Raw genomic sequence first — 21,717 nt, forward strand, 5'->3', positions numbered from 1 at the left:
ATGTTCTTTTCCTCCCCTCCTCCTCCCTTCTCCCATAGCCAATGAACAATTCCATTGGGTTTTAAGTGTGTCACTGATCAAGACCTATTTCCATATTATTAATATTTGTGTTAGGGTGATGAGATCTACTTTAGTAGTAGGGGAATTATTTATTAGACTAAATTGATGATTATGAAAACAATGTCAGGCACTACCAGTTGGGTAATGACATTACTTACTTATGGAGAATTTTGTGAAACTTTAATAATAACATGAATGCAAATACCTTACTTTTAAAAATCATATTTATTTACAAAGCACTTCTTTATGAATTTTACTTCAAATCTATACTCAGTGAAATATAACCGTTTCTTTTCTTGGGGTGGGAGGAGAGTTAGGAAAAAAGAAGAGATGGTATGATAACCAGAGCTCCAAACCATATACTCAAGTTCTTATTTTAGCTCTGTCACTATTGGTGATTTGTGGGAAAAATAATTTGATCTCCCTGAGCCTCAGTTTCCTCTTTTATAAAAGAGGCACATAACCTGTTTTTGAATCATTTAAACCCAGGTCTCTCTGACTCCAGGTCCTGTGCTCTTTCTACTATCCCAAGGTCTTTCTCTGCTTGCAGTCAATTAATCAATGTTAGTAACTGATTAATGATGGGCAACCATGTGGTGCAGTGCCTGAAGTCAGGAAGACTCTTCCTTGAATCTGGCCTTATACACCGATTAGCTATATGACCCTGAGCAAGTCATTTAACCCTGTTTGCTTCAGTTTCTTCACCTATAAAGTGAACTGGAAAAGGAAACTGCAAATAATCCAGCATCCTTGCTAAGAAAACCCCAAATGGGGTCACCGAGAGTCAGACACAACTGAAAAACAAACTAATGAACCTAGGGAGTTGGTTTTTCCCATAAATGAAAATTTAACAGATAACAATAAAGAAGCAACACCTTTTGTTATTGGTTTTCCTCCACTACCAGTACCTAACTCTTCAGGCTAGCAAAGGGGATGCTTTTAAATTTTTTTCTTCATTTCTAACCCTAAATCTGTCTTCATTAAAATGGTTGTTTGTCTAGGGATGTGCCTTAGCTAAATGAATCAGCTTGAGAAAACAGATTGTTATAATTTCAATGTGAACATTTGCTCCTTGGAAAAATTGGCAAACACTACAAATCAGGTCCTGATTTATTATTTTGTTTATTATCTAAACTTAAAGAAAATGTCAACAATTCAGATCAAACTTTACATTGTTTAACAGGTACATTTTTCTCTCCTTGGAGATTTGGTTGTTAAACATTTACTAGCAAACTCCCAGTCTGTGTTATAATAATTGGAGTAATAGACTTAGAATCGAAAGGGGCTTTAGAGATTACTTAATCCCAACTCTTTCATTTTACATGTGGGAAAACTTCAGCAGGACCAGTGACTTCCCCAAGGTCACATAAGAAGTAAGTAGTCAGCAAAGCTAGAATTTGGATGCAGCTAATTGGATAATAGATCCTTCAATGTGAGTACTATAAAATGGAAGGAACCTGTAGGAGCATAAGAAGTTTCCAGGTAATAACAAGTTAACTGTGGATAAGGATTCAAGTGTTAATGACACTTACAGGATTTCAGATGGACTGAAAATTTCAAGGTCCTTTCCTGGAGAAACACTTGGGAATGGCAGAAGGAAAAATGTGGGAACTTTCTTTGAAAAAAGGAGAAAGGATAACTGGGAATGTTTATATCTGGAAAAATCCTTAGATACAGATAGCTTAAGAAATTCTAATGAATACCTAGAAAATCACAGGCATTGTGGGAGATATTGCCAGGCTTCTTGGGCATTAATTCTAATCTGATTTGTTTGACTGATAGGGAGAGGAGAGATTAGGTTAATGCTGTGGGCTCCAGTATAGATAGGAAGAGAGAAATGAAAGCTTTATTCTCCAAAAATAAATAACAAGTCTGGGCTAAAAGTAGGTGTTTAGCAAAAATGTTATTAAACCCTGGACCGGATAACTAATGGAATAGAAGGAAAATGGAATTGCCATCTGCTTAGGCTGTTTTGGCTGCTACCCAGCCTGGGAGAAAGAATTCAGAGTTGGATTATACCAGAAAGCAAGTGCCCAGTAGCCTATGACATAAACTGTGCTTTTCATCCTTATATTAATTAGAGAAATCATCAGTAAATAGCCAGAACTGGGAATGGATCCCAGAGAGTCTGATTCCTAGGTCTATACTTTCTATATATGTTGCACAAGATATTTTAGTCTCTAAGGAGAAAGTGAGACAGCTGTAGGCACAGGGTTTGTTTCATGTGTATGGGGTCCTTCCCTCATTGAGCTCTTGATTGGGGCTCCCCAGAGAAGAAGCAATGGGAAATGTGTCCAGAAGTCATTTTCTGCCATTTTCATAAGCCTTTTGGAAGTAGCAGGTACATTTTTGTCACGATCAGTGATACATCTGGTCATGCTGACTGGATTGCATTGCTGCCAAGCTTTGTTCATCTGGAGTGCCTTGTCTGAGCCCAGCTCAGAGGGTAGTCTTCTGGAACCAGGCTGATGGCAGGACACTTCATGGCCAATGCCCTGGTGAATGACACCCTCAGAATTTCCATCACAGTAACGATTCTCTTTCAGTTCATTGAGCATGAGCAATAGTGCATGCTGGAAGAGAAGCAATATTTCAAAGACGATGTGGCAAGAATTGGGAAGTAGCAAGTTCATATTTAAGAATGTGATAGTCCTAGACCTTACTCAGTATCTTATTGGTTAAAACACTTATTTCAAAATGCTGGCACAAGGCTGGCCCTTAATAAATCCTTGTCGACTTAACTGATTTGAGTTAGGACTTTAAGTTACTAGAACCCAAGTTTCTGGCTCCTAGATCAGTGCTCCACATGATACCATCCTATTTACTTCTCCTCAAAGTGAAAAAAAGACTAATGAAATCATTGTACATATTCCATCCATTGATAAAATATGTATTTATTAAGTGCCTACCATATCCCTAGTATTGGGCTAAGTGTTGGCAACACAGTCAAAATGACACAGTTCCTACTTAAGGAATTTATATTCTAGTAGGGCAACGGTGGTGACATTAGCCTGATTAGATTGGAAGGTCCTTCTGAAGTCATAGGATTGCAAGGGTGTAGACTTTGAGATGGAGCCTCAAAGGCTTTCTAGTCACTTTACCATTCAATAAGTTAATTTAGAAAAGGCTTATTATGTGTCAGACTCTGTGTTTAGTACTGGGGAGAAAAAGAAAGTTGTCCTCAAGGAGCTCACATGGGAAAGTGAGAGAAAACATGGAAATAACTTGTTGTAAAAGGTATGTGCATTATGAAAGGAACCACAAGGAATAGTGGGGACTGAGAAAGGCATCTTTCAGGTGAATCTGAGCTAAGTGTTGAAGGAATCCAGGGAAGCCAAGAGGCAGGGATGAGGAGGGACAGCCTTCCAGGTATGGGGAATACGGAGTGAAAAGATACAGAGATCAGAAATGGAGTGTAAAAAGGTCAACATGACTGGAATCCAGTCCTTTAATTTTACAAATGAGACCACTGGGGTCCTGGAAGTTTAATTGGTATTCTCAAGTGACACAGGTGACATCAGTGATAGGATTTGAACCAAGGTCTTCTGATTTCTGACCCGGTACTCTTTCTCCTAAACTATCTCAGATTCTAATCTGCCCAAAGCAGAGTAAGTAGATAAATTTCCTGGTTGTAGGCAACATGGCATCTGATCACCTCTAACTATTAGGATCCCATTCCCTCAGCTCAGTAACCTTGCTTCATTGCCGTGAGAAGGAGTAGAATTTCTAGTGATTCAGGCCATTTTTTTGCTAGCTTCCCCATCTGTAAGGATAGGGATTTGATCTGTGATTTCAATTGGTGAGGAATGTAGGTCAATACCTTCTCTGCATCTTTGAGTCTTAGAGAATTGCCTAGAATGCTGAGAGATTAAAGGACTTCCCTAGAGTCACACAGTCAGTCTTTTTTTCAGAAGAGGGAATTGAACATAGGTCTTCCTAGAACTCTAAGGTCAGTTTGCTATTATCTCTGCCATGTTTCCTCTCTTGAGCATAACTATGGTTTAGCATTTTCATCTTGGGGAAAACTATGATTTTTCCAATTTAAGAATTGAAAATCTGAATTGTAGAACTGGGCTATTTTAATAAAGCCATGGGTTCTGGGGAAGAGAGACATATATTGTTACTTAGTATCTAATGCTAAAAATACATATTTTTCCCCCAAAATGGTAGAAATAGAGCTCATAGAAGTAGAATGAATGAGTGATTTAAGAGTTTTGGAAAGCAGGCTCTTAAAAAGCGTTTGCTGACTGTGTTTTCTATGCTGAACGTTGAGAATGGATAGGTACAATGATAAACCTGAGGCCATATAAGAGTCTCAGTCATCAAACATTCAATTATGACCACCAAATTCTACAGAATTTAGCAGTTTTTAGACTTTGCAAAAAAGATGTTCCAACAATAATCCTGAAATACAAATTTTCTTGGTAGTTCCCAATGAAATCAATTCATGGGAGTAGTTTGAAAGAGGCAAATTTTGGTTTGACATCAGGAAGAATTTCCTAAACAACTGGAGCTATCCCAAAATTGGATGGCTGACTTGAGAAAATAGTGGATTACCTCTCAATGAAGATCTTCAATGACCACTTGTTTGAGATATTGTCCAGGGGATTCATGGTAAAGTATTAACTAGATGACCCCTTCCAAATCTGAGATTCCAGAATTGACATTAGTCCTAGCCACCATTCTTTAAGCCATTCCTCCCATTCCTTGTACTTGAAACAAAGGGTAAAGGAGACCTTTCATGATTGTGACATTCATGGGTAAGATTTGAATCATCACATTTCTGACAGTGAAACTCTAAATGAACAAATTCTTCCAATTATGACTCTAGAATTGAGTTTCCACTGTTTAAACCAGCTATTATAAGAATTTTTCTTAATTCGTGTCTTTCATCAATATTCCTAATTGGTCAATTAATAGCTTTTCTGAATCTATGCTTCCAGGGAGTCTTTACTATTCTCCTGGGGTAAAGCGATATAATTAAAAAAAAGTAGGTGATAAATATCATGATTAAAGAAATACTTTGTGTACTTTGAGAGTTTTATGGATTTAGATCTGGAGGGACCTTAAGAAGCCATGTAATATAAACTTTACTTTTACAAATAAGGAAGTAAGCCCTGGAGAAGTTAAATGATTTAACTTATCACTTAGGCAGTGAGTAACAGAGCTGAAATTGCATCACAAGTCTTCTGACTTGAAAATCCAAAATCCTAATTATTTTATTGTAGATATCAAGTTGGAGTGCATACTCCCTTTACTCTTGCAGATTATAATTTATAATTGACTTCTAATGTTTCATGATTCTTATCCATGTCCTTTCACATATTTTCCAAATGTCCTAAAGGCTTACCTCTGAGTTTTGCTTTTTAATTTTTTGTGGATATCATTGCACTAAATAGGCTGTCTGTATATTCTCTCAACCTGGGACTCCATAAATGGTCTGCATCCTTTTATAGTTGGTGTTCAGTCATTTTCAGTTGCTTCTGATTCTTTGTGACCCCACTGAGAATTTTCTTAGCAAAGATACTGTGGGGAGGGTTTCCATTTCCTTCACCAAATCATTTTAAAAATCAGGAAACTGAGATCAACTGACTTAGCCAGAGTCTCTTAGCTAGGAAGTATCTGAGGTCAGATTTGAACTCAAAAGATAAGCCTTCCTGACTCTAGGCTGGGCACTTCTTCCACTGTGCCACCTATCTTTTTTCATCAGGAATACTGAAGTAATATTTAGTATTATGCTGCAGTATACTTATATCTGTCTTCCCAGTGACTTGTCTACAGTTTTGATTCTTCTAAGACACAAAATGGCTCTTGATCCTCTGAAATGTTCTGATTTCATCTAAAAGTGGAATAATTAAGTATTTTCTGAATTCCAGAAAATAGAAAAAAATCAGTAAAGGGGAGAGTGGCTCCCTTGGCAAGAGAGTCAACTAAGTTAGATCATCTTGAGAGTATTTATAGATGACAATGGAGGGCAGAGAGCAGATAAATGTGAACTGTAACAGATCTGCTGGTGTTTTTATAGCAGCCTGTTTTCATAATTGATGAAAGTAAGACCACCACATTTGAATCTCAGCACTTAATATGCTGTATGAGTAAGTGGAAAAGGCATTTAAGAAAATGAAGTAGGTAAGAGCAGCTGCATCTGGCCAGATACCAAGTTAATCTCTGCCAAAGGTGACCCAATTTTGAAGATACTGCATAAAATTTTCAAGAGATTGCAAAGAAAGGAATAGTTAAGAGCCACTCCTCAAACTATTTTAATAGTTTAATCCTCTAAAGTAGGCAGAAAAAGATCCATTTACCGGTAAAAGTCAAGAACAAATATTTGGGAAGTTCAGTAAAGTATCTTCTTTATTAATAGATAGAGAGATAGATGGGCCATGCATTGGACCATTCAGAACTGGCAGTGCTTAGCATAGTTTGGTGAATCAGCCTGCATATGGAGAATCTAATATAAAAGACTATTTACAGCTAATGTTAGGGAACCAAGTATAGAGAGAAACTTGGGCTACAGCACAACCTTTTCATCTTAGCTTTCTCCCTTTGCCCATAATGAGTCATAAACAATACAAAGATACAAATTCCATCTTATAGGGATTCAGAATGAAGATTACCTGGAAAAAGGACCACTGTCCAATTTATTCACATTCATCCATCACAAAATATTTTTTTAGTGCCTATTAAGTGCAAGGCTCTTGGGAGGGATACAAAAGTGGGGACCCTCAAGTGGAATGAAAAAACCCAAAGACACTTATCAAAGAGGTCAGGATCAGATATTGTTTGACACTCTTCTAGGTGAGAGAGCCAAACTTCAGAAATTTGATTCCTCTAGGATTGAATTAACTCCTCTAGGCTACCCAGGGTTTATTAATTCCTGCCCTAGTGCATTAATAGCACTCTGTTTAGCTCCAAAGTGTTAAGGAACCAATTGGTCCTTAGGGCTTAGTTATTCCTCCCTGAGAGCAAGTTCAATCAAAATTGTTGCAGCAGAACAGTATTTTAGATAGGGCTCTAGGGAGCCCTTCTCCTTGGGAATTCATAGACTCTTGGGGAAAAGCTAAGTTTCCCTTTAGGGGAGTTTATCTTTCTGGGTACCCACAATGTCTCCAAAGGATCATTTAATCACTGGGCAGGATTGAGTTTACCATCCAATGAACCTTCCCATCCCAAAAGAGTAGCTGGGCAAATTTATGAGGAGACCTACTTTTTAGTTGAAGTGGGAATGCTTTACTTTTTAAGCACCTTTTCAAAGCTGATGAGTTGCTGATGGAGATATAGGGAGAAGGTAATTCCTCAGACCAGAAGGGTTACATTAGCCCAAGTGCAGAGTCCTTCCCTAGTCATATCCTTTAAAGAAATTTCTAGATTATCCTATAACTCTCAAATAGTTTTGCACCTACAGGAGGCTTACTTATAAATAGGGAAATCTATATGGTAGTGTATCAATAATCTATGAAGGGGGAATCATAGGATTATGAGTAATATGTTTCTATAGAATGATCATTTAGTTTAATCTCCTCATCTTTCAAATGAGCAACTTGAGGACCTACAGGTTTAACCAAATAATCTGGGTAAGAAAGTAGAAGAGCTGGAATATATGGTTCTTCAGGATGCAATGGTGTCTTTGACAACATTTGAACTCAGGACTCCTTAACTCCAATAATCTCCATCATACTATTTAGTTGCCCTATGTAGATTGGAGCCAGATTGTAGAAGGTGCCCCAAATTTCTAGAATACAGTTTAGCTGTGTATTTACAATGTCATAGGATTATGTATTTAAAACTAGAAGGAAACTAAGAGGCTATCAGATCTAACCTCATTTTAGATATGAGGAACTAGGTATAGAGAGATAAAATGCCATGCTGAGGGTAATATAGTAAGCAGCATCTGAGGCAAATAGGAACTTAAGTTTTCCTGACACTCTAATCTAACACTCTATCCACTGAGCTGCCTAGCTACCTTGCATCTCCAGTTTGTCTAGTACTTCACACTTCAGTTCTCCAATCTACAAAGGAGAGAGGAAGGCACATTTTACTAGTTTTTCCTTTGACTTTTTGAGTTTTGCCAAGCCATCCTTTTCCAAAGCCTTTTCATCGTTTTTAAAAAAGTGAAAGCTGACTTGTACTGAAATCATAGGTCCAGTCCTTATCTTTTTAAATAAATACAGCTTCATTAATGATGCATCCCTAGCACCTGGATGAGTAATTTTTTTGTCAATTAATATAGGATTAATTTTGAGATAACAGGCTAAATTAATTTGGAAATTCCTTGGGAATGACTTGGTAAAATTCCATTTAGTTTCAAATCCTAAATGATATCTAAACTTCTGGGGAAGAGGTATTGCTGGTCAAAAAAATATAAGAGCCTCTTGAAATTTCCATTTTCCTGGAATTTTAACCAATAAAACTGATATAGACAGATTTTTTCTACTCTTCCCTATACTCCAATTTTACCACCTTCTTTTATAAGACACAAACAAATAAGTGCCAGTGGTTCAAAAACAACTTGTAGACGATGCCCTAGAGTCAATATGCATCGATCATAACCTTCTATGACCTCACTCCCGTATGTCAATCTGGTGTTCAGAATTGTGACTTGGGGGCAACATCTATCATCAAACAAAGAATCAGTTATGTTCTGTACAGTTTTAGTCCTTAATATCCTTTCAGTGATGCTTTTTCTTTGCTGAGAATCATGAAGCACAGTTATTTCAATAGAATCAAAGTGGTAGGTGACCCTGAGATGAGTGGTAATATTTGTGGTCAGCTACAACATATTTGTGTCTAAGTGGTGGCAAAGAAGACATTGGAGACATAAGTGACCAGAAAAGGAGTTGGATTGGCTGTCACAAGTCTTAAGGGTAACCAGTGAGCAATGTGAGTGCTGGCTTCCTTGAATATTTAAAGAACCAGATGAAGTTTTCCCCGTGTATTGGGTAGATCTCTGTGAGATAAGGGACTCTCATTTTTATATTTTTAGCTTTAGTTCCAAGCACAGAGCCTGGCCTGTAATAGGTACTTAAATGATTATTGAATTGGAGGAAGGGATGATAACCTTCCAGGAAGGCAGGGTACCATTGGATGATTAGGGGAGGAAATACCTATACAGATGAGATCAAGGATCCACTTAAGGATATGAATGGTTTTTATTCTGACATGTATATTTTATTATATTTTATATCTTAGAACCTTTGTCAATATCTGTGGGATATAGATTTGCTTCAGCTGTTCACATTTAAATACTTATTATATGTCTATTATGTGCAAAGCATCCTGCTAAGTGTTAGGGATGAAAAGATACATGAAAAATTTAGATCATCCTCAAAGAGCTGACATTTTATTGGAGGATAATCCTCAACTAGCCAGACTAATTATAATCAGAGCACTTTATTCTCTAGCAATTCTGGATGAGTGAAGTTTACCATAATATAATTTTTTTTTTAAAGAGAGATAGCTTTGTATAGAGGTTAGAGAGCCAACTTCAGAACCAGTCCTACCTCTGATACATATTGAGTATGTATCCTCCATTCAAGTTTGAAACTAAAGTGTCATCTTCAAATTCATACTTTCTTTTACCCCTTATATCTCATTAGATCTTGTTTCTGCCTTTATGACATCTCTTATATATACTCCTTTGCTCCTCCAACACTGCTGCCATTTTGATATAGATCCTTATCTCCGCATGTCTCTACCATTTAAACATTTTTTATTTATTTAATTAATTTAGAATATTTTCCCATGGTTATAGGATTCATGTTCTATCCCTTCCCTTCTCCCACCCTCTCCCATAGCCAATGCACAGTTCTACTGGGTTTTACAAATGCAATTTATCAAGATTTATTTCCATATTATTGATATTTGTGCTAGGGTGCTAATTTTGAGTCAATAACTCAACAGCACAGTCAATAACACAGAAGAAAAACAACATCCTTTCATGTGATCAGGCAGTTGTTTTTCTTCTGTGTTTCCACTCCCACAGTTCTTTCTCTGGATGTGGATAGCATTCTTTCTTATAAGTCCCTTATAGTTGTCCTGAATCATTGCATTGTTGCTAGTAGAGAAGTCCATTATGTTCGATTTTCCCACAGTGTATCTGTCTCTGTGTACAATATTCTCCTGGTTCTGTTCCTTTCACTCTGCATCAATTCCTGGAAGTTATTCCAGTTCACATGAAATTCCTCCAGTTCATCATTCCTTTGTGCACAATAGTATTCTATCACCAACAGATACCACAGTTTGTTCAGCCATTCCCCAATTGAAGGGCATATCCTCATTTTCCAGTTTTTTTTGCCACCACAAGAAGCGTGGCTATAAATATTTTTGTACAAGTCTTTTTCCTTATGATCTCTTTGGTGTATAAACCCAGCTGTGGTATGGCTGGATCAAAGGGCAGGCAGTCTTTTAGTGCTCTTTGGGCATAGTTCCAAATTGCCATCCAGAATGGTTGGATCAATTCACAACTCCACCAGCAATGCATTAATGTCCCAATTTTGCCACATTCCCTCCAACATTTATTACTTTCCTTTGCTGTTATTTTAGTCAATCTGCTAGGTGTGAGGTGATACCTCAGAGTTGTTTTGATTTGCATTTCTCTAAATATTAGAGATTTAGAGCACTTTTTCATGTACTTATTGATAGTTTTGATTTCTTTATCTGAAGATCACCTATTCATGTCCCTTGCCCATTTATCAGTTGGGGAATGGTTTGATTTTTTGTATAATTGATTTAGTTCCTTATAAATTTGAGTAATTAGACCTTTGTAAGAGATTTGTGTTATATTTTTTCCCAATTTGTTGCTTCCCTTCTAATTTTGGTTGCATTGGTTTTGTTTGCACAAAACCTTCTTAATTTAATATAATCAAAATTATTTCTTGAACATCATGCCTTTACTAATGCAAAAACCTTTTCCTTGATCTACCTGTTTCAATTCTGTCCTCATTCCAGTACTTCCTTTACTTATCTGTGAGCAAGACTTTCCTAAATCATGACTGTCCATAATCCCCATGCTCTTATTCAATAAACTTCTGTGGTTCCCAATTACCACAGGATCAAATATAAAAATCCTCTGTTTGGCCTTTAAACCTTTTTGAAATCTGGTCCTTTCTCACTTTTCCAGATTTTTCAACTCAACTCTCATCCTTATCCAATCCAGTGACACTGACCTCCTAGAAGTTGCCTACACAATGCTGTATCTTCAGACTCCAGATAGTTTCACCCTCTGTCTCCTATGCCTGTTTTTTCTCTCTCCTCTTAGCTTCCCTGGTTTCCTTTGGGACTTCTCAGAAAAAGTTTTACTTTTTTTTAACCCCTTACCTTCTGTCTTAAAATGGATACTAAGTACAAGTTCCAAGACAGAAGAGTGGTGAGGGCTAAGCAATAGCGTTTAAGTGAAGATCACACAGCTAAGAAGTATCTGAGGCTAGATTTGAACCTAGGTCATCCTGAACCCAAGCCTGGTACTCTGTCCACTGTGCTACCTAGCTTCTGCTCTAATTACATTTTAATCTGGTTCAGACCTCATTTGCAAGGGTTGCTATAGAGCTGCATTGGGTTTCATTTCTACTCTAAACAACCCTTTAAGACCACAAGTGTTTGAGTGAAATCACAGGTCCAGTTTCTGTCCTTATCTGGGTGGGAGATGGAAAATGAACAGAGCTTAAGTTTTTAAAAACAAATATTCTGCCCCAGTCTTACTCTTCCCCTGAATATTCATGAACTTAGAAAACCAAGTTGTGCTTAAATTGTATAATTCTCTTAAAATTGCTATACTTAGATCCTTGGGAAATGAATGTTGGAAGGTGTACAGTTTGGCTTTAGAGATTCATCTATTCTGAGTACTGAACAGCCTTCTAATCATGACTGTCTTGTTTTTATGCATTCTGAGCCATACTTTAATTCAGACTTTTCCTTTATGTTTCACACTGGGAGTATTTAAAAGTTCGGTTATAGTCTTCTCAATACATAGATAAAGCGGCAGTGTCGTAGCCATTCAAGTCTTTATTTTTTAAATACCCCAAGGCCCTAGGCAGCATTAAGATCCAACAGCCTGAAAAATTTCATTTTTAAAAAGTGCTGTTATGTTTGAATTATAAACTCCAGATGCTGTGATTCCTATTTCACAATCTTCAGTGTAGATCCCCCAGCACAGGACATTAACTTGTTTCTATCAGTTCTAAGGAACTAATTCTTTAGTATTTAAGAAGGAAATTTATATTCACCCCTTACCCTTCTGTCTTAGAGTTTTTACTAAGAAAAAAATAAGGATTAAAAAAAAAACACCAAATAATATGGATAGGTTTATCAGTTTTAGCTAATTGGGTATAAAGGAGATCTTTTTTTCACCTAAGGAGATGGAAATGATTAGAAAGTCTTGATTGATCACACATGTTAAAGCCAGTGGAATTGTGAGTTGGATATGGGGGGATAGTTGGAGGGGGGGGTGAAGGAGAAAGTAAAAACAAGAATCATGTAACCATGGAAAATGTTTCTTTTCTTTTTTTTGGAAAATGTTTCTTAAAAAATAAAATATTAAAGAAATTTAAAAAAGAAAAGAATCTATAGTTGTCTAATAAACAGAGAAAAGTTTCCAAAGTCCTGAAGGATGAAGGATTGGAGTTTGTATGTGTGTGTGTGTATATGTAGGAGGGAGAGTTTTAAGAAATCAAACTATTATTGTTCTCTTTGAACATAATGAAAACCCAGTAGGTTCTTTTGGGTTATTAAAGAAAAGCCCTTAACAGGAATTATCTCTTCAATGGTTTAAGATCTTGCTGTAAGACTGGGTATCAGGCTGGATCTGTCACTCCCATTTCAAAGAAAAGGAAACTAAGTCTCATAGCTCTTTAACTGTTGTCTATGATTTACCTTTGGAAGGATGTAGCTTCTCTGAGTGGAATGATGGAATCACTGTTCTGCCCAGACTAATTTTGCAGATAAGAACATTGAAGGCTAGATGGGTTAGTTAAGTGGCTTCCCTGAGGTCATAAAGGTAATAAATTGAATAGAATCATATTATAGGTTCAGAGATTTAGCCTTGGAAGGGACCTTATAAATCATACAGGTAATAAATTGAATAGAATCAGTGATTTAGACCTTAAAGGGACTTTACAGGCCACCTTCCCATTTTAGAGAAGAAGGAACTAAGGTCCAGAGAATGCAGGTGTCTTGTCTATGGTCACTCAGGTAGTAAATGGGAAAAGCCAAGGTTTTAAACTCCTATTCTCTGACTGCCAATCCATCCTGCTTTCTACTGTATCATTCTGAAAGTTGGAAAGTGAAGATCTGAACCCAGGTTCTGGGACTCCAAATCCAACAGACTTCCCACTAGTACTGCATTGCTTCTCCAAGTCCAATCCTCTCATTTTATCAGTGAAAGAGTTGAGATCCAGAGAAGATGACTGATTTGCTTATGGTCACACACAGGGCACATTTTTGGTCTAATACGATACAGTTCAATATAATACACATTTATTAAGTGCCTATTAAGTGCCAATCACTGTGCTTAGCGCTGAATATATAAATCAGCACCATGCCATGATCTTGGGAGAAGACTGCAGGCCATAGTAATTGGAGAAGACTTTGTGAAAGTCGTGCCTACCACTTGAGCTGGGTTTGATGCTCGAATGTTTCCTGGCTTATCCTTTGATGTTCTGCATGCTAAGAGGTAGTTAGTCCTTAATCATTTCTATTTTGATTTTTTCAGGACCTGGCATTGCCTTTGTGGTTTATCCTGAAGCCTTAACCAGGCTTCCCCTCTCTCCATTCTGGGCCATCATTTTCTTCTTGATGCTCCTGACTCTTGGGTTGGACACCATGGTGAGTAGCTTTGATTTTTTTTTGCTTCCTTTACTTTTCCCAAAGTACGACTTCTCAAAGTATGTGTGGGTGAACGGTGTGACACAATTGTCTTTTCTTACATTAGGCCTGGTGATGGAAGTACTCAAAACAGTTGAAGAAGAATGAGGACAATTAGGGACTTTATGATTTTTCTGGGGAAGGTGAAGAGGTGGGGGAGATTTCTGAAATTTTGAGGGGAATCTATATTTCCAAAAAGCATACCGGTATCTATTCTGTTTTTTTTCAACTGTCACTATCATTTCTCACTGAAAATTACTGGAGGGTAGGAGAGAAGAAAAAGTTGGTTCAGGAAGAAGAAAATGATGAATTATTTTAGGAAAAATTATTTTAACAAATAATACGGATAAGGGGCAGGTAGGCAGCTCAGTGCCATGCTTAGAGTTGAAAGGAACTGGGTTCAAATTTGGCCTTAGATACTTCCTTTGTGACCCTGGACAAATCATTTAATCCTGTTTGCCTAGCCTTTACCCTTCTGTCTTACAGGTGTTACTAAGATATAAAGTAAGGATTAAAACATAAAAGCAATAATGTGAACAGGTTTATCAATTCTAGATAATTGGGTATAAAGAAGGTCTTTTTTCCCTATGTAGAAAGTCAAAGAAGATGTAATGATAAGAACAGAATCTATAAGTATCTAATAAACAGAGAAAAGTTTCCAATGTCCTGATGGATGAAGTGTGTGGGGATGGGTGGGAGGGAGAATTCTAAGAAATCAAATTTATTGTTCTCTTTGTACATAAGTGATAATGAGACCCCAGTAAGTTCTTTTGGGCTATTAAAGACAATAGTTTCTTTTCTTTTTTCCTTTATAGAATGAAAAATAGCTTTTTTGTCATGTTTGTTTAGGCTGCATAACTAATATTTTCCTTTACTATTTATTACCTTCACAGTTTGCCACCATTGAGACTATAGTGACATCCATTTCAGATGAGTTTCCAAAGTATTTGCGCACTCACAAACCTGTCTTTACTCTTGGATGCTGTGTTTGTTTCTTCATTATGGGCTTTCCTATGATCACTCAGGTAAGTTGTTTGCTGGGAGTCTTCTGGGGAAAGGAAGGAAGAGGAGGACATGATTCTTTCTACTTCATTTGTTCATTGCCTCATTCATTATTCATTTATTGATGCAGTTGTTATGGACTTAGTATTTACATGGCACTTTGAAAAACAAATATTGCTGTCACAAAAATAGGGTTTATACAAATTAATTAGGAATTCACAAGGCAGAATGAATTCTGCCTCCATTTTGGCCAACAGCAATGAATTGATGTATCTTTCTTTGCCCAGATAGACAGTCACATAATGGATGTGCCTAAGAAAACCCCAAACAAAGAAGCTTGAATTTGCAAAATAGAAAAGTTTCTGGATGATTATTTGCTTTAATTTAAGATCCGCCACAAGATTCCTTTAGAGGTCTACATTCCTCAAACACATTTGAGTAGTTGTGTTTTTTTTTTAACAGGTTGAAAATTTTTTTGTCATAATGCTTTGGGAAGAGAATTCAACAATTAAATTCAACAATTATTCAGCAATTATATACTATGTATAAAACAGCATGTTAGTTTTTGAGGATTCAAAGATAAAGGAGACAAAGCCCTTGTCCTTGTGGAAATGATAGTATAATTTGGGCCTTGAGACAGACTTCTTGATATAAATTAAAATTTAAGTAATATAAATACATTAGATAGGGGGTTAGGAAGAAAGAATGAATATCCAAGAGACAGGAGTCATTGGACAATCAAAGAGTCAACATAAATACAGATATTATAGATTTAAATAACTAAAGAATTGTGGCATAGTAGAGATGGAGGGGACCTCAGAATCTCCCTAGTCCAATCAATACCTGAATAAAAATTCCCTCTAAAGGTTACCTCCTTATATAGTCTATGCTTGAAGATCTTAGTGAAGGGAAATCTACTCTCTCCTGCATCATTTCTTTTTGCTTCGGGGATATAGTTCTAATAATTTGGATATCTTTCCTTTACCAAACACAGAAGAGTTGGAATAATTTATCTCTCAGCTATTTTCACCCACTGTCTCTTTGGAGTGAGAGAGGACAATTCTGACTTCTGTCCCCAAACAATAACCTTTCAAGTACTTGCAGATAGCTATTATAGTACTCATAAGCTTTCTTTTCTCCAGTTTGAATATTCCCAATTTCTTCAACTGATTCTCATATGGAATGTTCTTGACATCCTTCAAAATACTGGTCATGTTGCTATGGATAATCTCTAGTTATTCAATGTCTATCCAAAAATGTGACATACAGAATTAAGTTCAATATTCCAAGTATAGTATAATCAGGTCAGAGGATAAAGGGACTATCATCTCTATTTCCAGACATTCTATTTCATAGCATCACAGAATTTGAAAGTTGGAAGGGACCTCATTGACCATCTAATCCAATCCATACATGAATGGAATAGTCAAGATAATATGCCAAGCATTTATTAATGCAACCAATGATTGTATCAACATTTTCCCACTGTCTTTGCTTAAAGTGCAAAGGATCTATTATTTAAAATGATACATACTTGTAAAGAGAAGCATTGATAACACTAATATGGCTTCCTTCATATTGGACCTTGATCCTTTCCATTTAAGAATTTAGATCTCTGTCTGTTCTCATTCTGTTGATCTGTTGATGTTGTAGAATGTTTTCTGAGATGGATTTGATAACATGACCAGATTCCCTGTTTTTTAAACTGAAGTGAGGCATACCCAATGGTCACAGGTTATCTCCAACTTGGAGTAGTTTATTGGTCCTCTCTGTGGAATCTACAGTATTGAGTTGCAATGTATGCTAGTAGGAAGATCTCAAGATTTATAGTCAATTAATCAGGGTTTAAATTCTAACTCTTCTGCCTACTACCACCCATGGGGTCTTCTGGGAAGTTCACTTAACTTCACTGTGCCTCAGTTTCCTCATCTGAAAAGATACTAATTCAGGTAATTGTAGGAACAAAAAATTGGAGCTGTCCCAAGTGGAATGAACTGCTGCAGGGAGTTATGGTTTCAGAAGCTGGATATTCACTTTTAGGAACTCACAAAGGGAATTCTTCTTCAGGTATAGATTGAACTAAAGGAGTTCTGAGGTAACATAAAGCCCTGAGATTATATGATTCTTTTACTGAATGACATCCAGCATACCTTCTCACCTGAAGCTCAGCTATCTCTACAAAGTAAACCTTAGAGTATATGATGCATAGAAAAAGAGAGATGATATCGAGGGGGCACATAACTGTTGAATTTTCTTCATTTCCATTAGGGTGGAATTTACATGTTTCAACTTGTGGACACATATGCAGCTTCATATGCATTGGTCATTATCGCAATCTTTGAGCTTGTTGGAATTTCCTACGTATATGGTAAGAAGTAATCAAGCATTATTTGGAATAGCTTCTTGGATGCAAGAGTATGGCTCTATATCCTATGTCTGAGAAAAGAACAAGAAGATATAGGTACTACCTTGGGGCCATAAGAGAAGGGGGAAATGTAAGCAAATCCGTGTGCATATTGGGGAAGAGAGAAGGGACTAGAATCTTAGAGTTTCATAAATCTAGAGATGGATGGCCCTTAGAGGACATCTACTCTAAACTTCTAATATTATAGATTAAGGAAACTGGTTTGTAAGTCCAATTTATCTTGGAGTTTTTAAGGGATATAAGATGAGTGGCCCCTTTGGAAAAAATCTTCTCTGGAGAGATCTTCTCAGAGGCATTGTGGGCCAGTGAAAAGAAAATACTAAGTCTAGGGTCAGAGGACCTAGTTTTGAATTCTACCTCTGATGCTGAGTTCCTCTGTAACTTTGGGCCAACTTCTTGGGACCTTAGTTTCAATAACCATGAAATGATTGCATTAGAGACGGTCAGGAGTATGCTGGAGTCAGCTTGAACTGTCTCTAAAGATCCAATTATTAATTTGAGTGTGAGCATTTACATCTCAGAAACTGGCAAAAACTGCAAATCATGTCTTGATTTATTGTTTCATTCATTGTTGAAACTTGAAAAAAAGATGGAGGAAATGTTAATGCACATGAAACTTCAAAGCATATCATACATGCATCTTTTTTTTTCAGAGAGCTGATTGATAAACATTTATGAACATACTCTGGGATTAGATAGTCTTTGAAAACTGTTCTAGCATCAGGTCTAGATCCTCTAGTGATGAGAGCAGCATCACAGAGCAGATGAGGTCTATAGTCTATGGTCACGGGAAGGCTAGGAAGCAGATATGCTGCCTTGGAAGATTTAACGTTATCCTCAGGAGTGTGTAGTTGGAAGTCCCAATGGAAATGCCATTTTAGGTGGCATTTAATTGGACTATTCAATATTAAGAGCTGCATGGCTGGCATTCTTTGAGATGAGATAAATGGCAACTTGGAATCTCTACTAGCTCTGGCATTTCTATACTAGAAGTGGCATGGAGTTACTCTTCTAGACACCTTGCTCACTATTCAGGGGCTTTTTTTGTTTTTGCCTAAAAAACTTGAAATGGAAAACATGAAAATAAAAAAAAAACAGTCTCCATGAAAAGTAGGAAACATTAGTTGGTTTCTAAGTCATGATGGAAAGACTGCCCTAGGCTTAGACTCCTGGGAGTTTTAGAAAGGAAACGTGTTCTCTAGCCAGAAAGTACAAGGTAGATCTCTTGGAAAGACTGCCTCCTTTGAAAAAAAGTGAATATAGAGATCCTAGTGGAATTGGAGGTCTGGTATTTGAACAAGTTAGGCTGATAAGATAGCACTGTGTCTCATATTGATTTTGTATAAATGAAGAGCAAGCGATAAAGCATTTATTAATCATTTACTATGTACCAAAGACATACAAACATAACACTGAGACAGTGCCTTTCCTCAAGGAGTTTGTATTTTAAAAAGAGGAGATAGCATATATGAAGGAGTGATGGCCAGGGAAAAGAATTTTGTTCTGGGCATTTACAGGGATGGTGAGTTGGTCCACAGGGAAGTTGGCATACCTACACTCTCCAGAAATGGTTATAACAATAGTTTAATTGCCATGCTTAGAAGAGGTGGAAATTGGGGAGGGCAAGTAACCTATATGGATGTCAGGATGGACCATTAAGTGGCTTAAGGTGATGACTGGATGAGCTTTGAAGCAGAATCTCATCTAAGATTGGCCAGATAAGGTACACTAAGTGAATTTGCCCTCACTCACTTGCCAATCAAGTCAGCTCTACCCCAGAATGAAAGGGCCAAAGCTGAGTGGTCCTGTAATGATCCTGAAATTGAAGAAATGTTCACAATCCTAAAAAACCATTTTCTGCTTTGAGCAGAGAATGACAAAAGTAACTATAAGATTGAGTTAGCTATAAATTTATGCCTAGATATCAAAATTCCTAGTTCTCTGCCATGGGAATTTATATAGGCTCTCCAGGCTGAAAGGGAATTTCAGAGGTGTTTTCATCCAACACATCATTTCCCAAAGTAACCGGATGGCCAAGTAAAATACTTTACTTGATATTCCAACCCAGTGAAAGGTAACGATCTAATTTACCTCTGTCGATATCTGTATCCTCATTGACAATATTCACAAAAGACACATTTACATAGTTCTCTTTGCTAAAACATGGTTATTTAAGAGCTTAAAAGCATCATTAAACAAAAAGCTTTTTCTACTTCAATTTTAAAGAGTGAGAATGTGAGATAGCTTTTTGCATATAAAACTGAAAGTAGATTCCCTATGTCCCAAAGGAATACATCTCTCTTTTTTAAAAAAATGAAAACCCCTTATCTTTTGTCTTAGAATTGGTTCTAAGTATTGGTCTAAATATTCTCTAAGTTTTGATTTCAAGGCAGAAGAGCAGAAAGGGCTAAGCAAAGTGAATTGCCCAGGGTCACAGCTAGGATGTGTCTGAGATCAGGTTTGAACCTAGGACCTTCTGTCTGTGGACTTGGCTTTCAATCCACTGAACTACCTAGTTGCCCCAGAATAAATCTATTTTGAAAGTTTTGGTTCTTGTATCCTGAGTGCTCTGCAATTTTTGGATATCTTTGTGGATCAGTGATTTAATGGGAGTGGGTACTTGCTCTCTTTGTGAAGTTCATACTATAGAAAGAAATCCTCAAATGACAACTCCCAGGAATAGAATAACTAAATTAAAGATCATAACTCCAATAGGCTACTTCCCACAATAACTATCTATTTGTTTAGATGCAAATTTCAGATTGAACTTTAAATATATTGTTAATCCACTGATAGGAAAGGATTGTTTCTGGACAAAGCCCATAGAATCATAGGATCATAGACTAAGAGGTAAAATGGATCTCAGAGGACATCTATCCAAATCCACTTATTTTACAGATGAGAAAATCGAGTCCCAGAGAGGTTAAGTTACTTATCTGAAGTCAAACATTCAGTAAACATCAAGGGTAGGATTTGAACCCAGGTCTTCAAATTATAGATTCCGTATTCTTTTCACTGTATCCCACTGTAGTTAGGACTTGTATTTTAATACTTGTCAAGGAGAAACATCTGAATAGATTGTGATAGTTGAATTTTAAAGATTATATTATGTTGTAAGAAATGACATATTGAAAACATAAAGAAAATGAGGGAAATATATTAAGAAACAAAAAAAGAATAAGAATAATATATACTGTGATTACACTAAAAAAAGTAACAGTCATAAAACCAAGAGAAAAAAGTATCCAAGTAAAGCAAATCTGAAGGGAACTCAAAAGCAGAGGATGTTTATATTGCCATGCACACATAATTTACATATTTTTAAACAAATTGTAAACAATGTGGAGTTTGTGGTTTGTACATAATTTAAAAATGTATTTCTTCATTTAAACATTTTTATTGCTAGTTATAGTTACTAATTATATGATGAAAATAAATAATGAAAAAATACTTATCAAGCAGGAAAATGCTGCATTTTGGCATTCCACTCCAATAAGATGAGGTCAAATAAACATGCCAAGTCAGTAGAAGTCAGGACGAAAATGAAACATATTAGGAAAGACATTGTACCAATAAGTATGATTTGCTTGTTGCATAGTTAAAAAAATACTGAGTGACTCAATGAAGCCAAAGGCATCACACTGAAGTGAAAACTTTGGATGAGAAGTCAGTACTGACTTTGCCACACTTACTTATAACATATGTTGTTTAGGGCAGTCTCTGGGCTTAGGTTTCCTCATTTGTTGAATGAAGAAGCTGAATTAGATAATATTGGAGGTTTCTTATTGGAGATTTGTAGTCCCTTAACAGAAGGGATGCCATTTTTACTGATTTTTAAACTATTCAGGGATGTGAGAAGCATCTTTGGTTTTTAGTCACATTGGAGTTTCTGAGCATAGAAACTTCTGCCAGTAATGCAGATCCAGATGCCAAACTCTATGACTTAGGTTCATGGAAGAAGAGTTGGAAGAGACCTCAGGAGCCCTCTAATTCAACTTTCAAATTTTACAAATGAGGAAACTGATACTCCAAGAGGATAAATACCTTGCCCAAAGTAGTGGATTTGAACCCAGACCATCTGACTCCAGAGTGAGTGCTTTCCCTGAGATATCTGAGGCAAAGGTTAAATGATTTACCCAGGGGCATCCAGCTATTATGGATTAGAGGGGAGGATTTGGACACAGGTTTTCTTAGTTTGAAGATAGCATTCTATCTTCTATATCATGCTATCTCTATTTTTAAAACTCTTTAATATACTGAGTGATCAGTTCTGTGCTTGGTATCAATACCGATCTTGGTTCAATATTCCTAAAGGTCTGGGTCCTTTAGCACTCCAGTATAGGGTGGGAAGCCTGGCTCTTTGAATTCAATTC

General features: G+C 36.7%; 1 protein-coding gene across 1 annotated transcript in view; it reads left to right on the forward strand.

Annotated features, from left to right (window-relative positions):
* Positions 1 to 21,717, forward strand: part of SLC6A5 (solute carrier family 6 member 5) — a 101,070-nt gene that overhangs the window by 65,508 nt on the left and 13,845 nt on the right. The window contains exons 11-13 of the mRNA XM_044681835.1: positions 13,766 to 13,878; positions 14,811 to 14,942; positions 17,188 to 17,287. Of these exons, the coding sequence (XP_044537770.1) occupies positions 13,766 to 13,878; positions 14,811 to 14,942; positions 17,188 to 17,287 (345 nt within the window). The remainder of the gene's footprint in view (positions 1 to 13,765; positions 13,879 to 14,810; positions 14,943 to 17,187; positions 17,288 to 21,717) is intronic.

This window comes from Gracilinanus agilis, chromosome 6 (genome assembly GCF_016433145.1).
Source record: "Gracilinanus agilis isolate LMUSP501 chromosome 6, AgileGrace, whole genome shotgun sequence".
Classification (NCBI taxonomy): Eukaryota; Metazoa; Chordata; class Mammalia; order Didelphimorphia; family Didelphidae; genus Gracilinanus; species Gracilinanus agilis.